The 21,217-nt window shown below is 37.8% G+C and overlaps 1 protein-coding gene across 6 annotated transcripts in view; it reads left to right on the top strand.

The window, feature by feature from the left end:
• The window catches only part of TRAPPC9 (trafficking protein particle complex subunit 9), a 462,128-nt gene that overhangs the window by 159,820 nt on the left and 281,091 nt on the right, over positions 1 to 21,217 (top strand). For all 6 annotated transcript variants that reach the window (XM_039548554.1, XM_039548555.1, XM_039548551.1 and 3 more), the window contains one exon: positions 8,201 to 8,311. In XM_039548554.1, the coding sequence (XP_039404488.1) occupies positions 8,201 to 8,311 (111 nt within the window). The remainder of the gene's footprint in view (positions 1 to 8,200; positions 8,312 to 21,217) is intronic.

The following is a 21,217-nucleotide window of genomic DNA, read 5'->3' as shown; positions in this document are numbered from 1 at the left end:
TAGAGGAAAAAAAGTTTAATTTTTTACTGTTGATCATCTCTGCCAATATCTGATACACAGTGACAGCAAATGATAAGTTGTTTGTTTGTGGGTTGTTTTTTTTTTTTTTTTTTACTTTTGCTTGCTCTTGTAAAAACTCAGATCTGGTTTCCTTTTGATTTACAACTGAGACTTCATTTCTTAAATACTGTCTTAGGTGCTGGGCTGTTTTTGTTTAGTCATTACAAGAAATTGTATTTTATCATTTACCTCCTTAGCTGTCATTTCAGAATGGAAGTTGTCATTGCTTTCATTATCTGGCTTAAATTTTTTCCTTTTATTTTTTTATTTTACATTTTTTCCCCCACAAAAGTAAGAAACATTAGGTTACTAACTCCTGGGCTTAAAAAGTCAAAGCAAACTAAAATAACTTAGAGCATTGATTCTTCCCTTAGGCCTTTAGTGAAAAAAACCTCAGGAAAAACGTTAATGAAAACACTTCACCCCCCATTGTAACATTAAGATTGTGGTTTATGTAAAAGTCTTCCAAACTTAATTGGTATTTCCTCTGTTTAGCTGCTTGAGCAGAAATGCATGGGAAATATCAATGAAACAACTGGGGATTTGGGCTTGGGTTCTGGTTTTTTAAATATCTAAGCAAAATTATATCTTTGACTCATGCACAAGCTCCTGCCTCATGGGGAGAAGTTTCATTAACCACATCTCCAGCAGATCTTCAGTTAAGTTTATATCATGACAACAGAGCCTTTTAACCTTTGTGCTGGTCTGTGGGGGTGTTGAGATGGATTGGATGCAGCTGCAGTGCCTGATCTGTGGCCTGATTCTGGTTCAGATCTCAGCTCTCCCCACACCTAATTCTGGTTCAGATCTCAGCCCTGCTGTTGGGGCACATGATGTTCTGTCAGTGAAGGGCCTCATCTGCTCCAAGGTCCTTCACTGTGCTCCGTCTGCTGCCTACATCCAGAGGAGCTGGCAGAGCAGCCTTGTGCTGGGAAATATTCCCTCTGATCATGTTACCCGTGATCCTTGGCTCTGCTTGTTCATGTGTGCAGGGAGGGGATTGTCCCAGGAGGCATCACCAAAAACACAGGAGTTGGAAGCAGCCCTGGAATGGGGTGTGAGAGATAAAGAGTTAATGTTGCGAGTTCTCCCACTCTGTCCTGCAGCTCAATGAAGTCTTGAAGGGCTTCAGGAATCTACTTGTTTAACCACTTATTTATCAAAAATGCAGATACATCTGTATATTAAAATTGTACTAATTGTCTTCTGTAATTGGCCGTACCATGGCAATTGATTCCTTACCAGGGCTTAGCCCCAAAACACTGCTGTGCTTCCAGGCCTCCAAGCAGCGCAGTTACCAGCAGGTTCCAGACTGATGGTGGGGATCCCATGATCTGATCCTAGAGTGCCAGTGGAGATGGGATGCAAATGTTCAGTGTAAGGATACATTCTGTTGATGGTTTTGTGTGATTCTCCTCCTCATTTTGATATCCTGTTAGCTCTAAGCAAGTCTGCTGTTGAAACTTACCTAGGTTGTGTTGAACAATCTTCTTTATACCTGTTGTTTCTCTCAGAGGTGTTATCTGCCAGTTTTCATGGGCACTGAATGTCCTTCCTTATTGCCTTTATAAAAGAGCATGAAAAAATTCCAGAAAAAATACTGCACGTCTGACAAGAATTCAAGTAAGGTGTGCTCTGCATGTTGTGAGGGGCCTGCTGGTCGCCTTGTGTCCCTTGCCACTGTGCCATCAGTACAAAAGTGTCTTAAGTGAGAGCCTAAGCCAGAAAATGTTGATTTTGTTTATTGCAAATGTGGTGAGACAGTCTGAATTTGTAGATGAAGTCAATCCTCAGGGATGGTGCCTTCACTTTTAAGCCAAGTTGGGAATCCAGTTAAGTAATAATATTCTTACCTGTAAATTCTACAAATTCAAGATGATAAGGTAATTTTTTAATCTTTAAGTTTTTTTGTGGGGCGGAATACTTTCTGTCTTGAAACCACCATATAGCTGCTGAGACATCAGCTGCAGATCTCTTCTGGCAAGTGCTGAGCCTTAGACTCTGTTCTTGTATTTGAGTCAGAGGGAAAAAAAAAGGAATTGTAGCAGGTTAACACTGTTAATTCAAAGTGCCAATTCATCTAGCCATAGGTTCAAGGTAATTTTCCTTTGTGTCATTAATGTAGATCATTAAATGAAATTATTTGGTTTTGTCAAGAAGGCATCAATTCAAAGCAGAGCCTGCAGTGTGTTCCCTAGTTTGAGATTTCTCACTGTTTTGTATATAAAGTTAAGATGCATTTTTTTCCGACTTGATTTCGCTGAGTGTTTGAAGACAGAGCAATCTTGGTTGTGCTGAGGGTTCTCAGGAGGTCCTCAGCTGGGTGGGTAGAACTTTGAGGTTTAATGAAATCAGATACAATTTTTAGAATTTCCATTCCAGTTCCCAAGGTTGCCCCTGTTTTTGCTACAGTAAATCGCAACACATCAGGTTTGGATCAGTAATCCTGATTATTGTATATTTACAAATTATACAAGGGAAAGAGTAAACAGAATTGTTTCTTCAGTTGTGCTCTAACAGACCTGTTTGTTACATGATAAGAAGTTATGTAGCACTTTCTGAAACCCTTCTTGGTTTTATATAGCCAGATTTTTAAATTAAGTGTTCACATTTGCTACATTCAGAATGACAATCAGCCACCTACTGATAGGCAGCAGTTTATAGTCTTCTCTTTCTCAGTATTTTGGTGTTCAAAATGTCATAGAGCTTTGAAGGGTGGAGAAAAACCTCTTTTGTTTGGGTGCTTGAAGAGCAAGATGTTTAGTTTGGAGGAAGACTTAAGATATGACCTGTTTGAAGTGATCTGCTGTTTCTACATGGAGAAAATAATTAGTATTAAATTCACTGTTTTGTTAATGAAAAATATTAATACTAAAAGTCAGTCAAAATGGGAACCAGGCAAATTCAACTAAATAAAGCAAATAGAGCTCTCATTTGGTGCAATTAAACTGACAAATCATTAGGAAAATCTGTCAAGCAATGGATTTATATCAATGTTCTCAGGACTGGATGTCATTCTAAAATATATTCCTTATTTATACATTATTGAGCTCAATATAGATTTTACTGAGTGGTAACTCATGACGCGTGGGAGGTTACACCCAATAGTTAAATTATCTTGGTAATCAGAGGTATTTAACTTCTGCTAATGGTGTAACACTGCAGCGAGTTCATGAAAGAGCAGCAAAAAGTAGCTTGCAGATTGAGAGAATTGATTTTTGAGATCAAAATGTTAAATATGTATGGTTTGTCATATGAAGATGTGAGAACATAAATCTGCAAATATTTATAGATGTGCTGGGAATATTTAGCATAAGTGAAAAGGTTTACAACTGGGAGAAGTCAGATGAGGACGCTTCTTGGAATATGTGAAAAGACCTTTTGCCAGTAAGGTGGATAAACTGACTTAATCATCTGAAGTTAATCTTGAGAACTTCATTTTTAGATCATCTATTAAAAATTACATTAAAGAAGACCCTATTGAAGACACAACAGCACCAACAGAGGTACTGTAGGTTGTTGTTCTGCTGTGTTGCTCTTTGTGTTGGTCAGTGGATTTTGGAGGACAGGGTTGTCATATGTCACACCACTGTCATCAGAACCAAAGCTTCTCTTCCCTGTCTGTGTCCAATTCTGAGTAATGATGGCTGTTCAAAGAAAACAGATGAGAAGCAAAAACAACCCCAAAACCACCAAAAACCCCCGTGGATATGAAAATACTCCATGATTTCAGTTGATGGGAAAGTGAGATGAGTCAGGATGCAGAAAACTTACCAACCCCCCTGAGAGTTTCTTGTTTAAAGTGACTTTAAAACTAAGCTAGAGACTGAACTGCAGAGAGATTTTTCACTGAAGTGAGCCATCATTGCAGCTGCATTTGGGGTTTAATTCTGCGTTCAGTGTTACTGAAGAATATCCTCTGCTGTCATTTCAAGTAATCACAATCCTCCTGAAAGAGATTTCTAGATCACAGTGTCATTGTCATTTGCCTGAAGTTCCCATGGCCCCAGTTTTGTGCCTGTTTTTGGAACCATAACTGGCATTGTAAGATTTTAAAAATACAGCATGATTCATTTTGCTGCTGACTTTTGCTTGTTCTATATTCTCAGTTCTGCAGTAGATGATAAGAGAAATTCATTTCTATACTAAATCTTTAAGACACTGTTGAATTAACTCAATTTTCAATTAAAAAAAAAGTTCCTTAATTTTTTTTAGTATCAGTATTGACTTAAATTTGCTTGTTTTTCTGAGACGTTCAGATGATAAATCAATCTGCTGAAAATATTACCTTGTAATTCTGGTTTTCACCTGTACTACCTTCTGCAGTTTTGTCTCACTTGTAAAAGAAAATCTTGAACATGACATTTATGGAAGATTTTTCAAAAGCAAACATCATGACCATATAAGGAAGATTATCAAAATGGAAAAATGTTTGGGTGCTGTGATTTTCAGTAGGCTTAATTTATTGGACCCAGACTTACTTCCTTTCCATTAGATGGGAAGAAGAGTCAAACCCTTTCAAGAGCATTTGTTCTGCATCCTGGTGTCTGTACATGGTCCAGCACAGCTGATGATGGTTTCACATTGTGTGTTTGATACTAAACCACAAACCCACCCCACCCAAACACAAACTGACTTTTCTGGATGTGTTCAATCCAAACCCTCAAAAGGAGCTGGTAACAGTGAAATAACCCCTAAGAAAAGACTGGGGAGCCACTGGTGACCCTTCACAATGTGCGAAATGTGGGAGATGGTGTTCTCTGCCTTCCCTGGGATGAATGGTAACTAACACCTACTTGACTAAACTTAGAGGAGTCAAAATCTACCCTCCTCAAATAAATATTTTGTGTAAACTGTGGCATGGTGGTGGATAGTTTGGGAAAGGGAGAAGAAATTGTGTACATGTGGGCAAGTCTTTCCCAGTTCGATAAATCTCTGGCTTATGACTGGTGTTTCTCTCTCAAACATGTATAGGCCATTATGGTATATAATTTAATCAACTTCAGATCCATTTATTATTTTGAGTGGTTTAATTTTTTTTTTTTTAAGCTGTCAGACTTTAAAAAAAGTGATTTACATAGTGCTGAGGTCACCACTAGTAGCCTAAGATTTGGTGAATTGCCTTAAAATCCTTAAAACAATTTGATGTTTCAAATTTTCTGGTAAAGAGCTTGGTTTAAGCAACACATTTCTGACTGCACTTAAAATAGGGGTTCAGCAAAATCTCACTGGAGTTCCTTTATCACACTTACATGAACATGATTTGCCTCTCAAATCTCCTTTACAGACACGGAAATAGGTTCTTTAATTTCTGTCTTGCAAAGGATGGCCTTATGTATGTTCTTCTGGAGAGAAAATTGATATCAATTATTTGGTTTTCTTATTAATTCTTTGTTTTCCTGGAACCTTCATAACTCAGCATCATGAGTTCTACACAGTCCTACTGATTGCAGCATGTTAAAAAAAATCCTGCTAGTTCTCAGGTTTTCAGCAAATTCTTCTTTAACAATTTGTGTGTTTCTTTTTCTTTTTTTAAACTTTATTTTGACAATATGTGTGATTTTCCAGAGCTTTTGCTTTCTTGGTTGCCTTACTTAGATGCAGCTTCTGTTTGAAGCTTGCTGTTTAAATTAAAAATTTTTTGTAACCTTTATTTGTGTTTGGTTTTTGTTGCTGTAATAGTCTCTTTGAAACTGTCCTGTATTTACTCTGAAGATCTAGTGCTATCTTCTTCTACAGTCTTAATGTTACTTCCATTTTTTTCACACTAATATCTGATTCTTCTAAGTTTTCAAGGTACTGTAATAATTCTGGAACTTCGAGTTTTATATTTTTTTTAACTTAAAGATTTCCCTGGAGAATTAACTTAAAATTGACAGGGAAAGAATGATTTCTCCTACATGTCTATTTTTTGTACTGTTGGAAGAGAAGGAAATAAATGTCATGATGATAAATAATTTTCAAGAATTCATATTTGGGAATTTTTAATATTAGCGATCTTGTTTAGTCCTGAAGGGCAGCTGCTTGTGTAGCTCCTTTGTGGCAGGAATTGTTTTATTTGCAAAACTTTGGCTCTGCTGCCAGAAGATATTGCAGGAGGCTTGCATGTTTTTTGTCTGGGTTTACTGTGGCAGAAATAAAAAATTCCTTCCATACTAAGTTTTTTAAACTTCATTTACACTGGAAGTTTCTCTTCCAGATCATCACGTTGTATCTACTGGAGATGCAGAGGTTGTCTGAGACTTCACAGGTCTCTCCCACTCTCCCGGTGATGAGAGAGAAGCTGATAAAAGCTTTACCCCCTTTTCTTTTCCATTCCTTTCTGGTAACTGACTCAAGTCCTGCCCTTCCAGTTATTTCTTTCTTGTGAGTTCTAAGGAAGGAAGTTTCTAACAAGAGCCATGGCTCCTTATTTGTTCTAAATTTTTGAGCTTTGACATGTTTGCTTCAGGCACTCAGCTGCCTTCCTGCATCCCCCTCTATATTCAGTAGTCATTGGGGTTTTACACAGAGAGAGAAATCTCTTAAAATATATATATAAAAGCCTCCATCCCCACTTTTGCTTTTTATTCTTTCTAAGAGACATGGTGCTGACCCCAGCAGTGCTTTCTTGTCTTGCAGTGCCTGGCTGCAGGTGACATTATTGTCACTTTGTGACCTAAACCTTGACCTCCTGGGCTTGTCCTGGGAGTGTTCCCAAATCAGGGGTTGGCAAAACATTTCCTCTTGTGTGTGCTCTGGAAGGGACATCTCTGATTTTCAGAAGAGAGTTGTATAATGGACCAGAGAATCTATTCCCAAAGCGGAACAGTTCTTAAACTCCTGCACCTCTGAGTTTAATGAATTTTGGAATGGTGTTTCAGTTCAATTGTAAATTATTGTGCAATAAATGGAAATATTTAAATAAGTATTCTTGGTTGCCCAAGACACTCAACTGTAGCTTGAACTTGTACATTGAAGGATGGCTCTGACAACTCTCACCTCACCAATATTCTTCTTTCTTCCCTTTTTGGAATATTTCTGGGTTGTTCAGTAGCTTCTTGGGAAGTTTTGAATTTCAGATAGATTGGTAAAGTGTTTTTGCAACTGTCTGATTGTATTTGGTATTTTGGTACCTGGTTCCAATAAATTTTCATGTGTATTATATTTTTATCACCAATGCTGCTATTTCTGCTTAGTCTCACAAGGAAGAAAAGGTTGTAAATTAGAATAAAATGTTCCAAAATATTAATTTGAATAAAACATTAATTGAAAAAATTAACATGTAATTGTATTAAATAGTAACTAAATTAGTAAATTGTTAATTTTAATAATATTAACTTAATAAGACTGGTGAACATTATAAAATAATATTATTTTTACTTAAAAAGTTTATTAGAATGAACTTTTGCAGTAAGTTCTATTCTGTAGCTTTGTCTGCATTATTTTTTGGGGTTACCAGTAATGTAGTTGGTGTATTTCTATCAAATGCCTCTGGGAAAATTTGTATTTGAAGGATAGTAGCTGAGAAATACTAAGTTTTTTTGTGAGAAGCGCCTGTGTTTGCCTGTCTTACAGAGGGGAGAGAGTTCTCCCTCCCAGAGAAGTTCTTCTCAAGGTTAAGTGCTCTAATTCACAGCTTGTTTTGGTCTGTAGACAAGCCATGGAAAAGGAATTGCTCCTTGACAATAAATCCAAACCAATTAAAATTTTTGCTTGTGAATTTGTTTCTTAAAGGGGTAATGTCAAGGTAATTTTAAATAATACAACTCTTTTTTTTATGTAAAGGCTCAAAGAACTGAAAAATTCTGTGGCTTTTTCCACAGAAGTGGATGTGAAAGCTGTGAAGTGAGAATATAGATAGGTGATCAAATGTTGTGGATCTTGATATTGTGCAGGTCAGAATTGTCATGGAACTTCTCCTTAAGATGTACCCTTCTGCTTAGTTTTAGTTAAAAAAAGCCAAAAACAACCAGCTATTAAAAAAGGTGGTTTTAGTAACGGATAAGGATATTCTTACAATTGGAGTAGGAAATAAAACCTGTATGTGAATGTGTGTATTTTTTGCATATATATTTATATCCATGTATAAATATTAATTTTGATAGACATACAATAATATCATCATTGAAATTGTGCTTTTTTCCTTCTATCTAAACAGCACCCGGCAGTGTCACCTCCTTCTTGATGTCTTCAATTCCACAGAGCATGAGTTGACCATCAGTGCCAGGAACAATGAAGATTTAATTCTGCATGCTGGGGAGTGTCAGCGGTGAGTGCTGTCACTGTTAAAAGGGCCTGGATTTAACCCTGTTATTTGTATATAGACAACTGGTGACATTTGGGGGCCTGGTGTTCTTTTTAAACATTGTACACATATCAAAGAATATAAAAGTTTTGCTTTCTTTAAGATGCATCACTAAGTTTTAGCAATATCTCAAGTAAATTTATTTTGGCTCTGCATGTAGTAGTCCTGAAAATAATGAAATACAAAGCAGTTGGTACTGAGGTGTACAGCTCATTTAACTTTTGTACAGTGTTTGAATGTAATTTCCATGTGCTCTGAATGCAATCCTGGTGTTAAAATCTGATCTCAGTAGTTTGTTATCCTTTCCCAGTTCTAAATTTTCTTTACATGGTTCCTCAGCCATTTCCTCACTTTTCCTACAAAGAAAACTACAGGCAAGAAAAATAGAACTGAAGAAGAAGCAATTCCAATCTCTGTGGGAAAATATATTTCAGATCAAGTAGGCTGTTGGGAGTATTGATTCTTACAACCCTACTGGAGTGATGTACAGCTCATTATTAACCATTATTTGCCGTTACATACCTGCCTCGGGTTCCTGCTGCTGGCTGTAGCCTGGGGTTGCTTGGTTTATCTTCTTCAGATGATCATTGCATCTGGACTCCAATTTCATCCTAGAAAAGGTGATAATGTGAAAAAGGGAATCTTGCTTTTGAGTCAGGGGCTCCCTGCACCCCTCTCTTCTTTGGGAGAGTTGTGCTGCTCTCTTTAAGTCCTGCAAGTGAGAAACTTGCTTAAAGAGAGATGTTTTCATGTCTGCAAACCCCTGGATGAATATTAAGTTCAAAGTCAAACCACGTTAATTGCAAGGAATGCAGCTGTCAAAAAGAATTACAGAATAGGTAAAACAGCAGTAAATTTGGAATGCTTTTTGCCTTGGTGACTCCCAAAGCACAACCAAGTGGAAATACGTTGACTCAAACTCAGGTTGAATATTACTTTACCAAGCAATGGACAAAACCATCAGTAACATACAGTGCTTGTTCCTTTTTTTTGGAAAAAAATGGCTTTTTCTCTTTTTTAAAAAGCAGTCTAAATAGTCACCAAAATGTTCTTTTTCTCTTATTCATATTGTTTTATAATTTTACTTTTACGCCTCTTGTTTTTTTGAATTGTTTTGTACTTTTCAAATCTCTTGAAAGTTTTCATTCCCAGTTTTTGGGACAATATATAACAGATAAAAATTAAGCTACAAATAAGGTTATAAAATTTCTTTGCATCCCTTTGATTGAATTTTATTTTTCTATGGATTTAATATTTTAAATTTAAATATTCTTAAATCATTACATTGTAATGGATATAAACCCTTTCAATCAGTCTTTTGAAACAGTTATTTTTCAAGGGAGATTGTATATGTGTTGGAGGTATTGAAACTTTTTAAGAATAGTGATTTTTATATTTATTGCAAAATGTCTTTTTCCTGGTGGTTAGAAATTGCACTGAGTTTTCTATCAGTTCTAAACTCATTTATTATCTTATTTCTTGAATGAAGTGCTTTTAGTTGTAAAACTGTGTATATGGCTCCTACGTTGCTCTGAGTTTTAATTTTTATTCTGATGGATCTGCTACAGAAAAGCAGGTGAAACATAAACTGGGCTTTAAAATCACCTTCCTGCTCCTAGAAAAGGGCTTTTGTTGCTCTCGGGCGGGGGGGGGGGGGGGGGAAGAAAAAAAAAAGAAGGAGAAATCTTTTCCCTTTTTAAGCAGTGGTTCCAGATCTTTGCTTTTTAACACAGGGCAGTATGCTCAGGATTCTACTTTTGAGCCAAGGTTTTCAACCCAAACATACAAAGCTTTTCAACACATCCCTCTTTTAGATTTCTCCTTTTATGATATTTTTTTCTTTGGACATTGATTGTTATTAAAATCTGATTAATATTTAAAGAGAGGCTTTTCAAGCAAGTTCAGGATTTCTTTCCCCTTCCCTGCACGTTTTTGATGCTGCCCTCATTCTTAATGTTTGCCTGATTCTGCCTTTATTTAAATTATGACTTTTGGCCAACTTTGGTCACTTTCTCTTCCTTTGTAATTTGGTCTTTCTCCATTCATCACCATCACTTTGAAATCTCCCATCCTGACAGAGTGGAGGCAGCAGGAAATTGTTTTCTTGGTTTCTATTGTTATTTCTGGGGACTGTAAGTGTTTTCATATTCTCTGCCTCCAGACCTACAAAGAAGGATAATGCTGCATTCTGCTTACTCTGGCCTCTTTGCTTCCCACTTTGGATGTTTAGAAAGTAAAATAACTGATGTGTTGCTTATCTTTTCTATATTACAGAGGGGTTGCTGTAGAATGTAAGTTTTTCCCTCCTGTGCCTGAGAGGGAATTTTCAGGGGATTCTTGCACTGCTCCCATGGAAAATGAGGAATGGTGATGGAAGTTCCTGGGTGCTGCACTTATTAGAACACTCTCTGTAATATGCTTGATTTATAATGAAGGTATAAAATCGACCATGGTGCTGGCAATGGGAAGGGTGGAAGAGATGGAAGCAGAAATGCCAAAAAAAGTCTGGGATTGTCAGCAGATCAGTGCTGGCACTGCCAAATCTTTCAGAGTCCGTGCAGGGAAAACCCTGGGATCCATTTTGTAATTATTTGGTGCATTCCAACCGTGTCGCCTTCTCTGGCTTATTTGTATTCATGTAAAATGGATCAAATATGTAGAGTACTACACAATATTTTTGTTTTAAGGTCTGAAAGGCAGTTTGCTTCAATTAACTTAGAGATAGGGCAATAATAGCTGCTACAATAACACTGCATATGGTAGGAAAACCGGTATTATACTACTTAGGAAAAGTGACATCCTTTAGGCCATTAAAAGACTATCTGGAAAATAGATGCCTTGTTCTACAGTAAGATTATTCTGCTGACTAGTGAAAATTATCGTTTTAGCTTTCAGAAAAGCTTAAACTTACAATTTGCTGTACTTTTTAAGCCAATAATTGAGATTATTTACTGTGCGCATTGTAACTGTTCTTGGAGATGTATATAAGCAATGTTTCTGAGGAGTGACACTCTTTCCCTCTATTTTAGGATAGAGAAACATTTTGCTCCCTGTCATTTTATAGTCAGAAATGATCATTTGGGCTCAGTGATTATTTTGTTCACTCATCTTTCTGTCTTTCATCATTGCTTGTTTTGCAGACAAACAAATGAAAGGATCAGCCTTTTTTTTCCCCTATATCCCAAGATGTTAATTAGAGACTTCATATTCCAATCTCTGGTTTCCACATGACTTGCAATGTTCCTTTGTATCCCATTGTGGGACAATTAGTGACATGTTTTACTTTGGGGTCTTTTGTTCCCATGACTCCTTTGGAACAGAGAAGGAAAAGACAGGAGATTTGTCCTCCCTCTCCTGTGAGGTTGGTTGACAAAAAGAGAGGACTGAGAGTTTTGGAGGGTCATTTGTTGAATTCCTGAAAATAATTTCAGGACTCATTGCAAAGCTAGATTCCAAATAAAATTAATTTTTGCTGCTTTACATCTGCAAGAGTTTTTATGAACTTTAATATCCACAGGGAAATGCACTGAAGTACTGGTGTCCTCATGAAAAGATGTCAGCCAAGTTGCTCTACAGAAGTTCTGGCTGCACTCAGTGATGCTGGGATGTTGGCAATGTCTTCAGTTAATTTAAAATATGTTGTTATATCACACTGTGGTATCAACATGTTTTGTTCATCTCTCCCGTTGAACATAAGACATGTGATGATGAGGGAAGCAAATTCTCTCATGTCTGCTTCTGGAAAGTTCAGCCTTCAGAGATTTTTCTGGACTAGCTGAGTCTCCAGTTTCTTGAAGAAGAAAAAAGCTGTTTCTTGAAGCAGTCAGCTGCACTGTTAAAGGAGTTTTGCAATGAGGAAAGTGGAAGTGTGTTGAATGTAATCAGTGGGAAATCTGAGCTTGTTTATCCCAGCAACAAGGTAATCAACAGGTTGTTCTGACATGGAAAAATATAGCAGACAGCTCTTGGAGGGGAATTGTATTAATGTCTGTGAACAAAAAGTGTTGCCACTAGCAGTGATCTGAATTTATTGAAAAACCGTAGGTACGGTAATTATTGTGTTTCTTACTTGATAATCAAACCACTAAAATTAAATTTCATGACAGCCCTCATTTATGTGTAAATCACTTCATAATTTATGGTAATAGATGTTATCTCATTATGTGCCCCAGGATATCTCATTTTGTACAACACACCCTGCCTTGCCTTTCCATTCCCATTCTGTGCACGGCGTGTCTGGCACTCGGGAGCGGGGGAAGATTGATCGTGGGGATGGTCTGAGTAGATCAATCCTCTCGTCCGTCCTTGTGGGACAGCACAGCTGAGCTGCTGAAGCCTTCCAGGTGTGTGACACTCCACTGTTGGGGTCTCTACATTTACACATTGGACTTTCCAGGCTGTTCTGGTCTTGGCGTGAGCACCATGGGGATTAAAGCTTGGATTGCCCAGAATAGGACTGGTGTGTGAAGTGAAGAAATGAAGAGCAAACAGGACATGGTAAACAAGGAAATAGTTTTGTTGGTAATTCAAATGGGAGAGACTTTTGTGCAAAATTTACATGTTCTGACAAGTGCTGGTGACCCAGGGGATGCTGATGTGAAAGCTGATGGTGGAATTTTGGCCTTTTCATTTCTTTAATTGGGAGTTGCCTAATTAAAAATATGCATAAGAAATACTGCAGTAGCAAAGTCAACATTCAAGTTCAGGCTTCCTTTTTGGGTCAGCAGTTTTACCCTGCCTTTTAGCAGGGTTACAGGGTTAAATGAGCAAGTTTGCTTACACATATCCTCTACAGTAAGTTTTGTTGCTTTTTTTTATAGTCAGCAGAATTATAGGTATTTTGCTCAGTTTTGCTAAGTGAACTTTTGTGTGTATTGACTTCACCTGGTTTGATTTTTTTTCTGTTACATTATAATGAGACAAGACTAATTGAAGAAACAAATTATTATTTTCACTTTTATACCTCTCATCATGTAGTGTGGTGCTTCTTTCATCCATGGAAACTAAAGAATTTTTAAAAGTCCTTTGTGTGCATACTAATTATGGGGGCCATTTCTGCTGCTTAATTATTTGATGTAAATGCGTTGATTAATTGAGCTGTGAAGTCTGTGCAGTGGTGCACTGAAATTCCTGCAGTATTAGTTAACAATGCACATTTTGAAAACACTTTGAAATAGGTCCTGTTTCAAAGGGAACGAGAATTAAAATTCTGTCCCATTTTGAACCAGAATTTCCCCCAATAAATTTATTGTCCATGTGTAAGTAAATGATGATTGTTATTTCTCATAGCTGCCAAGTCAGTGTTTAATTTGTGTGTCTGTTTATGACAGGACATGTTGTCTGTATGGGAGATTAATGATTTTTTCCATACATTGCTGTTACAGTTTATGTTTTAAAGACAAAGCTGCTACGATTAATGCTTTGCCTGCTGTCAAGAGAAAGTAAAATTTCACAGCAGTTCCCCTTGGTCTTCATGTTAAATCTATGGCCAGCTGGATATTTCTGAGATACCTTCAAGTCAAACTGTATTAACTAAAATATGAAAATCACCCTTTGTTGTCAGGGCAATTTTGTCTCTTATTTGACAGTTTTTAAATACACTTCTAGTTTTTTTAAGGCTTGCCTTTTTCTAATAGCCAAATCAATCTTTTAACATAGTGTGCAATTTTGAGTGAATAATTAGTTCTTTTAAACAAAAAGATTGTAAAGGAATTGTTAGTTTGGGTAGGAAAGGGTGATACATCTATCACTGGTCACATCCATAGTATGAACCAGTTGTGATATTCATATTTATTTCAAAGTACTTTGCAAAAATTGGAGATGCTAGAGTAGGATTCTGCAAAAACTATAGAACTGCAAAATAACAACCAATAATAAAAAGAGGAAGAGCAATAGAAGAAGTAATAAAGAGAAATTTCAGTTTTAGACTGTTTTGTCGTTAAAGTACTCAAGGAATTCATTTGCATCCCATGAAAAGCAGATGCTCTTTTGAGGTCCCTTACAAGCTTGTCTCTTCCGTGGTCCTGGTTCTTTTGTAAGGCTCAAAGGCCCAGTGGGTGATCACAGGGGTTGGGAATCTTCGGTGTGACTGCACTGCAAAACCCAAATGTAATCTGAGAACAGGAGAGGCAAGTAGAAAGAGGGAATGATAGGAGAGAATGATGATATTCAGTTCTGGTCACACACACAGGACAAAGTGGAGATCAAGTGGCAGAAGATGCAGGTGACCGATGACAATAAAAGACTTTGGTTTGATAAGTGCAATAAAATTTAAAGGCATTATTAATGAACTGGATGAGGTGGGGACAGAGAAGGGCTCTCCTGTAAAGGTTAAGGGAAGTGAACATATGAATAAAAAATGAACTTTGAGCTGTCTAGGAACGCGTCTAGGAATGAAGAGATTTCAGGCCTCAGGCATCAGCAGACCATCTTCCTCATGGAGAAGTGGAGGCAAAGACCTTCACAAAGGCTGGGACTGAGGTGTCCTCAGTGGAATCGCCAAAAATCTGCCTGCAGTTGCCACACTTCCCAACAGGAAGACCTTTTCCAGTGTTCTGTCCCTGTAATTGGTGATGAAAACAAATGCCCTTGTCAGTTTTACGGCAATATGTTCCTGTTCCTCTCCCTGTCCTGTCCCCAGTGCAATATCATCTCTTTCTTCTGATTAATTAGGATGTATTTCCATAGGGAACGTGCAGATAATCTGTTTCCTATGATTTGCATTTGAATTTAGCATTTCTGTTTCTGTCAAGAAATGTGTATTTGAGCACAGGTGAGCTTTCCTTCCTGTTGCTGGTACGGAGACCTTCCCTTTGGGTTGGCTTTCTCAGACTTGTCTGAGAAAAGGGGGTTTGTTTCTTCTCTCCCCTTCCCTCCCTTTGCCAAAACTCAATGTACTGATTATCTCAATCCTGGGGTACTGCACTAGGTAGGCAACTCTTTTGGTATTACATGACTTTCCATAAGATTTTTTTTCCCCTGCTCCTTCAATTGCCTTTTCCTAAATCAGGGGTGACTAACTCACTGGTTCTAGCCTGCATGGCAATTTTTCTGACCTCTCTGAACAGTGCCTTGGCCTCAGAAGACCCAATTTGCACTCTTTATAATATTTTGTGTATGCGGCTGGAGAAATGGGAGCTTTGTGAGCGCAGGCCAAGTTTGTCTCTGACAGGATTTATTAAGTTTAATAGGGTACAACATAAACGTGGCTGGATGGTTTGGCCCTTATACAAAATATCACACATGTAGCACGAGTTTGCTGTCCCAGTTTTAAATGAGCTATAAATCACTCAGAATCCAAGCCAGTCATCTTCATTTTCCCCTTAAATCCTAAATAGATTACAGGTTGTAGGACTTGCAGGGTTCAAAAGCTGTCTCTTGAAAAAAATCAGAGTAATTGGTTTCAGGATTGAGATTTAGAAATTATTTTTTTAAGAAAAAGAACTTATTTTCTTATAGAAGAAACCAGACTTTTTCCTTCCTTAATTTCTTCAATACTTGGAAAAAATAATTTATCTATTGGAATTTTTGGGTGCTAGGCACAGCTGTGGAAGCATTTGACAATGTGCAGGTCTGTTAAAAAATTGACTGAAGTGCTAATCTTTTTAATTGGGTTTTCATTTCTGTGCAAGGTATGTAGAAGAAAAAGTAAGAATGTAAGAAGATATGTGGTTGTTTTTTTTGTTTGATAACAATGGAGCAACAAGCTAAACAGGAAAAAATACCTCTTCCTGAAGGAGGGTAGAGTTGAAATGACTTTTGCTTTCCCTTAATTCACACATATTCAAACCAATAAATTCAGACTGGTTTTAGAAAATGACGTTTCAACATTGATGGGTGATGGAAAAAAGTGGGGGATGAAGGTGAATGTTATCAATCTTTCACCATGTATTAATCTCCCTGCTAGAACGAAATACAGAAATACCAATATTCCCAGGAAGAAAAGATTCTATGGAACTTTTGGGTCTGTCCTTTTTCCAGTAGATTTTCTGAACATTGAAGGAGAAAGGAAAGTCATATTCATCAACATTGTTTTTTCTCCCCACATTTGTCTGTATTTTTGTGAGACAGATACTTAATCAAAATTTCTGTTTTGTCTCAAAGTGGCTCTGTGGTTGGCACACCTGAGATATTCTGTTGGCAGTCTCTCTTCATAAAATCCACGCTAGAAACCTGGGAGTACTGAGTGAAACGATGGCAGACAACCACGAGGCAGAAAGAGGTGCCATCCACAGGAGCTCACACAAGTGGGGGAGTGCAGTTGTGCAGCTCCAGCACAGTTGGCACAGCCAAATTCGTCAGACTTGGCCTGCAGTGTCAGTTCAAGGCAGGCTGCAGAGATTGTTATTGCAGAGATTGTTTCAGAATTCTTTCTTACCCAGTGGGATGCAGCAGTGCCCAAGGCAGGGCAGGCAGAGGGAGCTGCCCGGAGCTCTGTGCCTGGATGGGAGCAGGAATGCAAAGAATAATTTACTTTTCTGGTGCTGTGTTGTAAATGTGGGGCTTTGCGGCCAACTTCCAGGTTTGAGTGGATCCCTCCAGAGGGACTTTCCAGCCTACAGTTCTCTTTGATTTGAAAATCTGCCTACTCATTGGTGAACTTGCTCCTTCTTCCCAAAGCCAGCAGTGTTTTGGGCATGTGTCCATATGAACTGGTTCCTCTGTCGCTTTCTTTTGTCCTCTAAGACTTTCTGTCTTTCTAAAATTTGTCCTAATCTGTCTTGGGTTTTTTTTTCCCCAGCCTTTTCCAGAGGACAAATTCCTTTCCTTAGCCTTTTTTCCTTGATTCTTCTGTTGTTACAGATGGCATAATGCCACTTTTTGGTAAGGCTCTTGCCTTCCAGACTCATGTATTACTTTAAGCAGTGTGTTATTGTGAGCAATGTGAATTTGCAGAGTCCTCCTCCACAGGTTCAGTTAGGTGCAGTACTTTTTCTGCTCACTGCCACCTAAACCTGGTGCCTTGTATGTTCATCTAACAGATGAAAAAAATGTGGAATTCATTTTCCTGATGAATTGCTCTATTATGATATGTGGAGACTTGGAAATAAGGAGTGAAGGGTACCTAGGCCCCCTTAGAGATTGTAGGACAAAGTGGTGAAGGTAACTGAATAGTTTTAGTCCACTTCCCAATTAACCATCATCTTTATTTTTTGTGGCAAAGCTTCCTAACACATTTCAGGTAATTTTTGTTTATGCTGCCAGTAAGAGACTGAGCATTTGGGTGTAGGTGCAGCTGCAGGTCACACCTGGTTTGATCGATATCTGTAGATAAACAGATTAATTTAGACCATAGCACTCTCTGTATTTAGGAGCACTTGGCTGTGTTTTGTGGCTGTGGTGACATGGTGGCTGCGTTAATGGGATGAAAGAAGATTGTCTTGAGTAGCTGCCAGTTACGTCTGCCTTAATGGCCAAAGGATTTATGAAAGTTACACTCTGATGTTGCCCAGATTTGGCTTTCTGCCTGCTCTCTGAGGCTCTGTAAAAGATCATGACAGTACAGCATAGATTTCCTGAAGCTGGAAATTAAAATATCCAATTTCTATTAATTTATTTTAGATGATCAAAAGTGTAATTAAAATAGCTGGTTTGTGAGTCTTTCCTTCAAAGAGAACACTCATTTAAAATTAGTGCTTCATCAGCTTGAATTTATTCCTCACTCTTGACATCCATTTAATTCTGCCTTCATTAACTGGAAACAAAAGCTAAAACAACAGTGATTTGAAAATATCACTGAAAGATGTTAAGTAAATGCTGTAGTATATAAAGGCAACCTTTTATGACATTTTCATTTTGCAGTTACAAAGTGTCTCTAGAAGTTGATTTGAAGTGAAGTCTTGGTTTTCTTCCCTGCCCCCTGTCCCGTGCCAGCATAATAACTGGGATTACAGGCAAAAAGTTGAAGCCTTCTTTGGAATAATGCAAGGATTTCTAGGTCCTGAATCAAAAAGCCAAACCAGTATTCTGCTAAATTTGAAATCAGTTTTTGGTTTGCCCAAAAAAGTGTCTAATCTTGTCAGGGAATGGGGGGATGTTAAGTCTGTAATCTTTCTTCTTCAACCTCTTTTTCTTTCCACTCCAGCCCACTCTTGCAGTAGCTGAATTCTCCTGAGGGAGGGCTTTGCCATGTTTGAAGTTTTCAAAAATGAACGCTCTTTCTAATGTGTTTTCATAACAATGAAGAATTCTACTCTAGCTTTGGATTGTCAAAGAATAACAGACAATTCTGAAACAAGATCACTTGGAGTTGTTTGATTTCCTGGCCCTCTGTGGGACTGTTTCTTGAGGGAGAGGAACTCTTAATCTGGATTGTGTAGTACTTTGATTTCTGCCTAGTGCAGGGGGTGTTTAAAACCTCCATGTATCACTTATCAAATTACTCCTTATCTTACATAGTGCTTTCAGACTATGAAAGACCCCGACATTATGGAAACATTCCAGATTTGATATGTTGAATCATAAGTAAGTACCCTTAGGCGAGAGGGTGACTTGTGCTAAAGAAGGTTAATTACAGGTTTATTTCAATTTTATGTGTACATCTGCATCAAATAAGTGTGCTGAACTAGGAAAGAGTAAACAGGGCTTTATGCAGGGAAGATGTAGCTCATAAATCCATTAAAGTTCTGTTCAGGAATGAACCAAATTCTGGATCAGGAGGGTCTAATTAATGCAATTCTTGACATGTGAAGGAGTTCCACACCAGAAGCTGATAGAGAATCCAAGCTGCTCTGGGATAAGAAGGGGAAGTTATTAATTAGTTAAGAAAGGGAGTAACAACTTGTAGAGCTCAGGTCCTCACTGGAGCCCGTCTGGGCCCTGAACTGCTTGGCTTTGTTTGGAACCGTGTTGGCAGAGGAGTGAGCAGAGGGCTGGGAAGGTCCCTGGTAGTGGATTGTAAAGGAGGGAGCTGATGTGAGGAATTACAGAGGACAAGGTGATGAATTGTCAGGTGAACTTCAGTCTCAGTAAGTGATGAACAGGGTGAAATAAGAATCTGAGCTTTAAATAGTGAACGATGAGCTCAGAGCTGCCTTTTACCTCTTAGGAATTGGATCCAGGTTTTGATACATCTGTGAAAATCCTACCTATGGTTCAGCAGTGGTTGAATACTAAACAAGCATCTTTTTGAGCAGAATTTTTCACACCAGCACAGGACAGGATGTTTTCACTTCTTTGGAATGATCTCACCAAATGAGAAGATGATACTTGAAAACTATTTAAGTTGAAAGGAAGTGCTAGGAAAAAAATATTTGCGAAAGGAAACTTAATATGAGAGAGGAATCCAATGTTACACTTGAGGGGAAAAAAGAGAAAATAAAAGCAAGCACACATTGTAAATAGAGAAATGGATTATAAAACTATTTCAAGTTTAATAGTCCACGATGATTGGTAGTATATTGTTTTTTCCCCCTACCCAATTACAGGATAAAGCTTTGCTGATTGGTGTAACTGTTGTTAAGGTGGTTAAATGGGAATGGGTTTATTGATTCTTGTCTTCACATTATTTACTTCTTGGTGAAAGTTTTGCTATTGTCCACAGATCTTTTCCTGACTCCTAACCTGAAGGTTTCTGGAGTGTTCCTGCACATGCAGTTGTTGCAGGATTTGCACTGCTGAGGAGAGGAGCTGGTTGGAGGCTGTTTATAGTAGATTATTTCAGGATGGAATAGAGGTTTTCCTCACCAGTGGCAGGTGATCTAGGTGCTTCAAATATTCTATTTCTCCTCTCCCCAGTTGTTTATTCTCCTCTTCAGAGTCTTCTTTCCCATAAAATGTGCTGGTGCCGAGCAGCTGGTTTTAGGTCTGTGCTTTAACTGAGAGGGGAAGGCAGTGGACAAGCAGGAAAACAACCTTTGCATTAATATTTTTAGTCTTATAAAGACTAATAAACTACATAACAAAACAATTATAATCTGGATAAATTCAGGTGTATGTTGCAACTAGATGAACTCAGTGTAGCAGAATAGAGTTGGGCCATTGGTTTAGTGTGCCTTTCATAGAATTAAAATGATTTTTTTCTTCTTGGCTGTATAAGTCTACTGAAACAAAGCTTGTTTTGGAAAGAATCTATGGAGTCATTGCTTGCATGAGGAAATTTTTCCCTCTAAATGACTCCTGCTATAACAGTTTACTAGGTCAGCTGTATTTTTCCTGAAGTGTTTATGCATTGTCTTTTTTTTTTTTTTAAAGTTGAAACGGAAGGGTAAGTCAGCTCTGCAGAACACATGGCAGAATATTAATTCTGTTAATAGTTGCCATGAAATGTGTGGTAAAATCCCAGCTGTGGGATTATCTCAGCTAAAACATTTTCCTTTGACAAATGAAGGCCTAACATGTAAATTATACTCACCACCAAAGTTTCCTTCCAGGGTTACTTCATCAGGGAAGCTTCTCAGCCCTATCTTTTATATCAAAATTGAGTTAATGAGTTGTGCATCTCCTGATGAGTTGGCAGAGCTTTTGCAGCTTCAAGGAGATCTAACACCTGCTAATATCAATGCAAAAGCTTGGCTGCAAAGTTGCCAAACCCACATTTAACCTATTTAAATCACAAGCTACCATTGATCTGCTTTTCACAGTGTGTTCTCCTGAGTGCTTTGGGTTTAGATGTATTACTTAAAGAAAGATTTTAGTATTTAATTTGCAGCGTTTAAAAGGAAAGAAGCTGCCTCTTTGGCATTGAGAAAGGTAAAAAAATGCAGTTTAGTAATTTATTGATAATTAAGAGGAGACATGTAATAGGATTCTTCTACTGCCTGAAGATTCAGTTTGGTGTGAACAAAACCAGATGTGATCAAGAAAAAACTACAAGTGGTATGAGTGAAAAGCTTTAGGGAAGTGTATCCATGTTAACAGTGAGGGTAGGAG

The sequence above is a fragment of the Corvus cornix genome, chromosome 2, assembly GCF_000738735.6.
Source record: "Corvus cornix cornix isolate S_Up_H32 chromosome 2, ASM73873v5, whole genome shotgun sequence".
Classification (NCBI taxonomy): Eukaryota; Metazoa; Chordata; class Aves; order Passeriformes; family Corvidae; genus Corvus; species Corvus cornix.
This window is presented reverse-complemented; position numbering and strand designations above follow the sequence as displayed.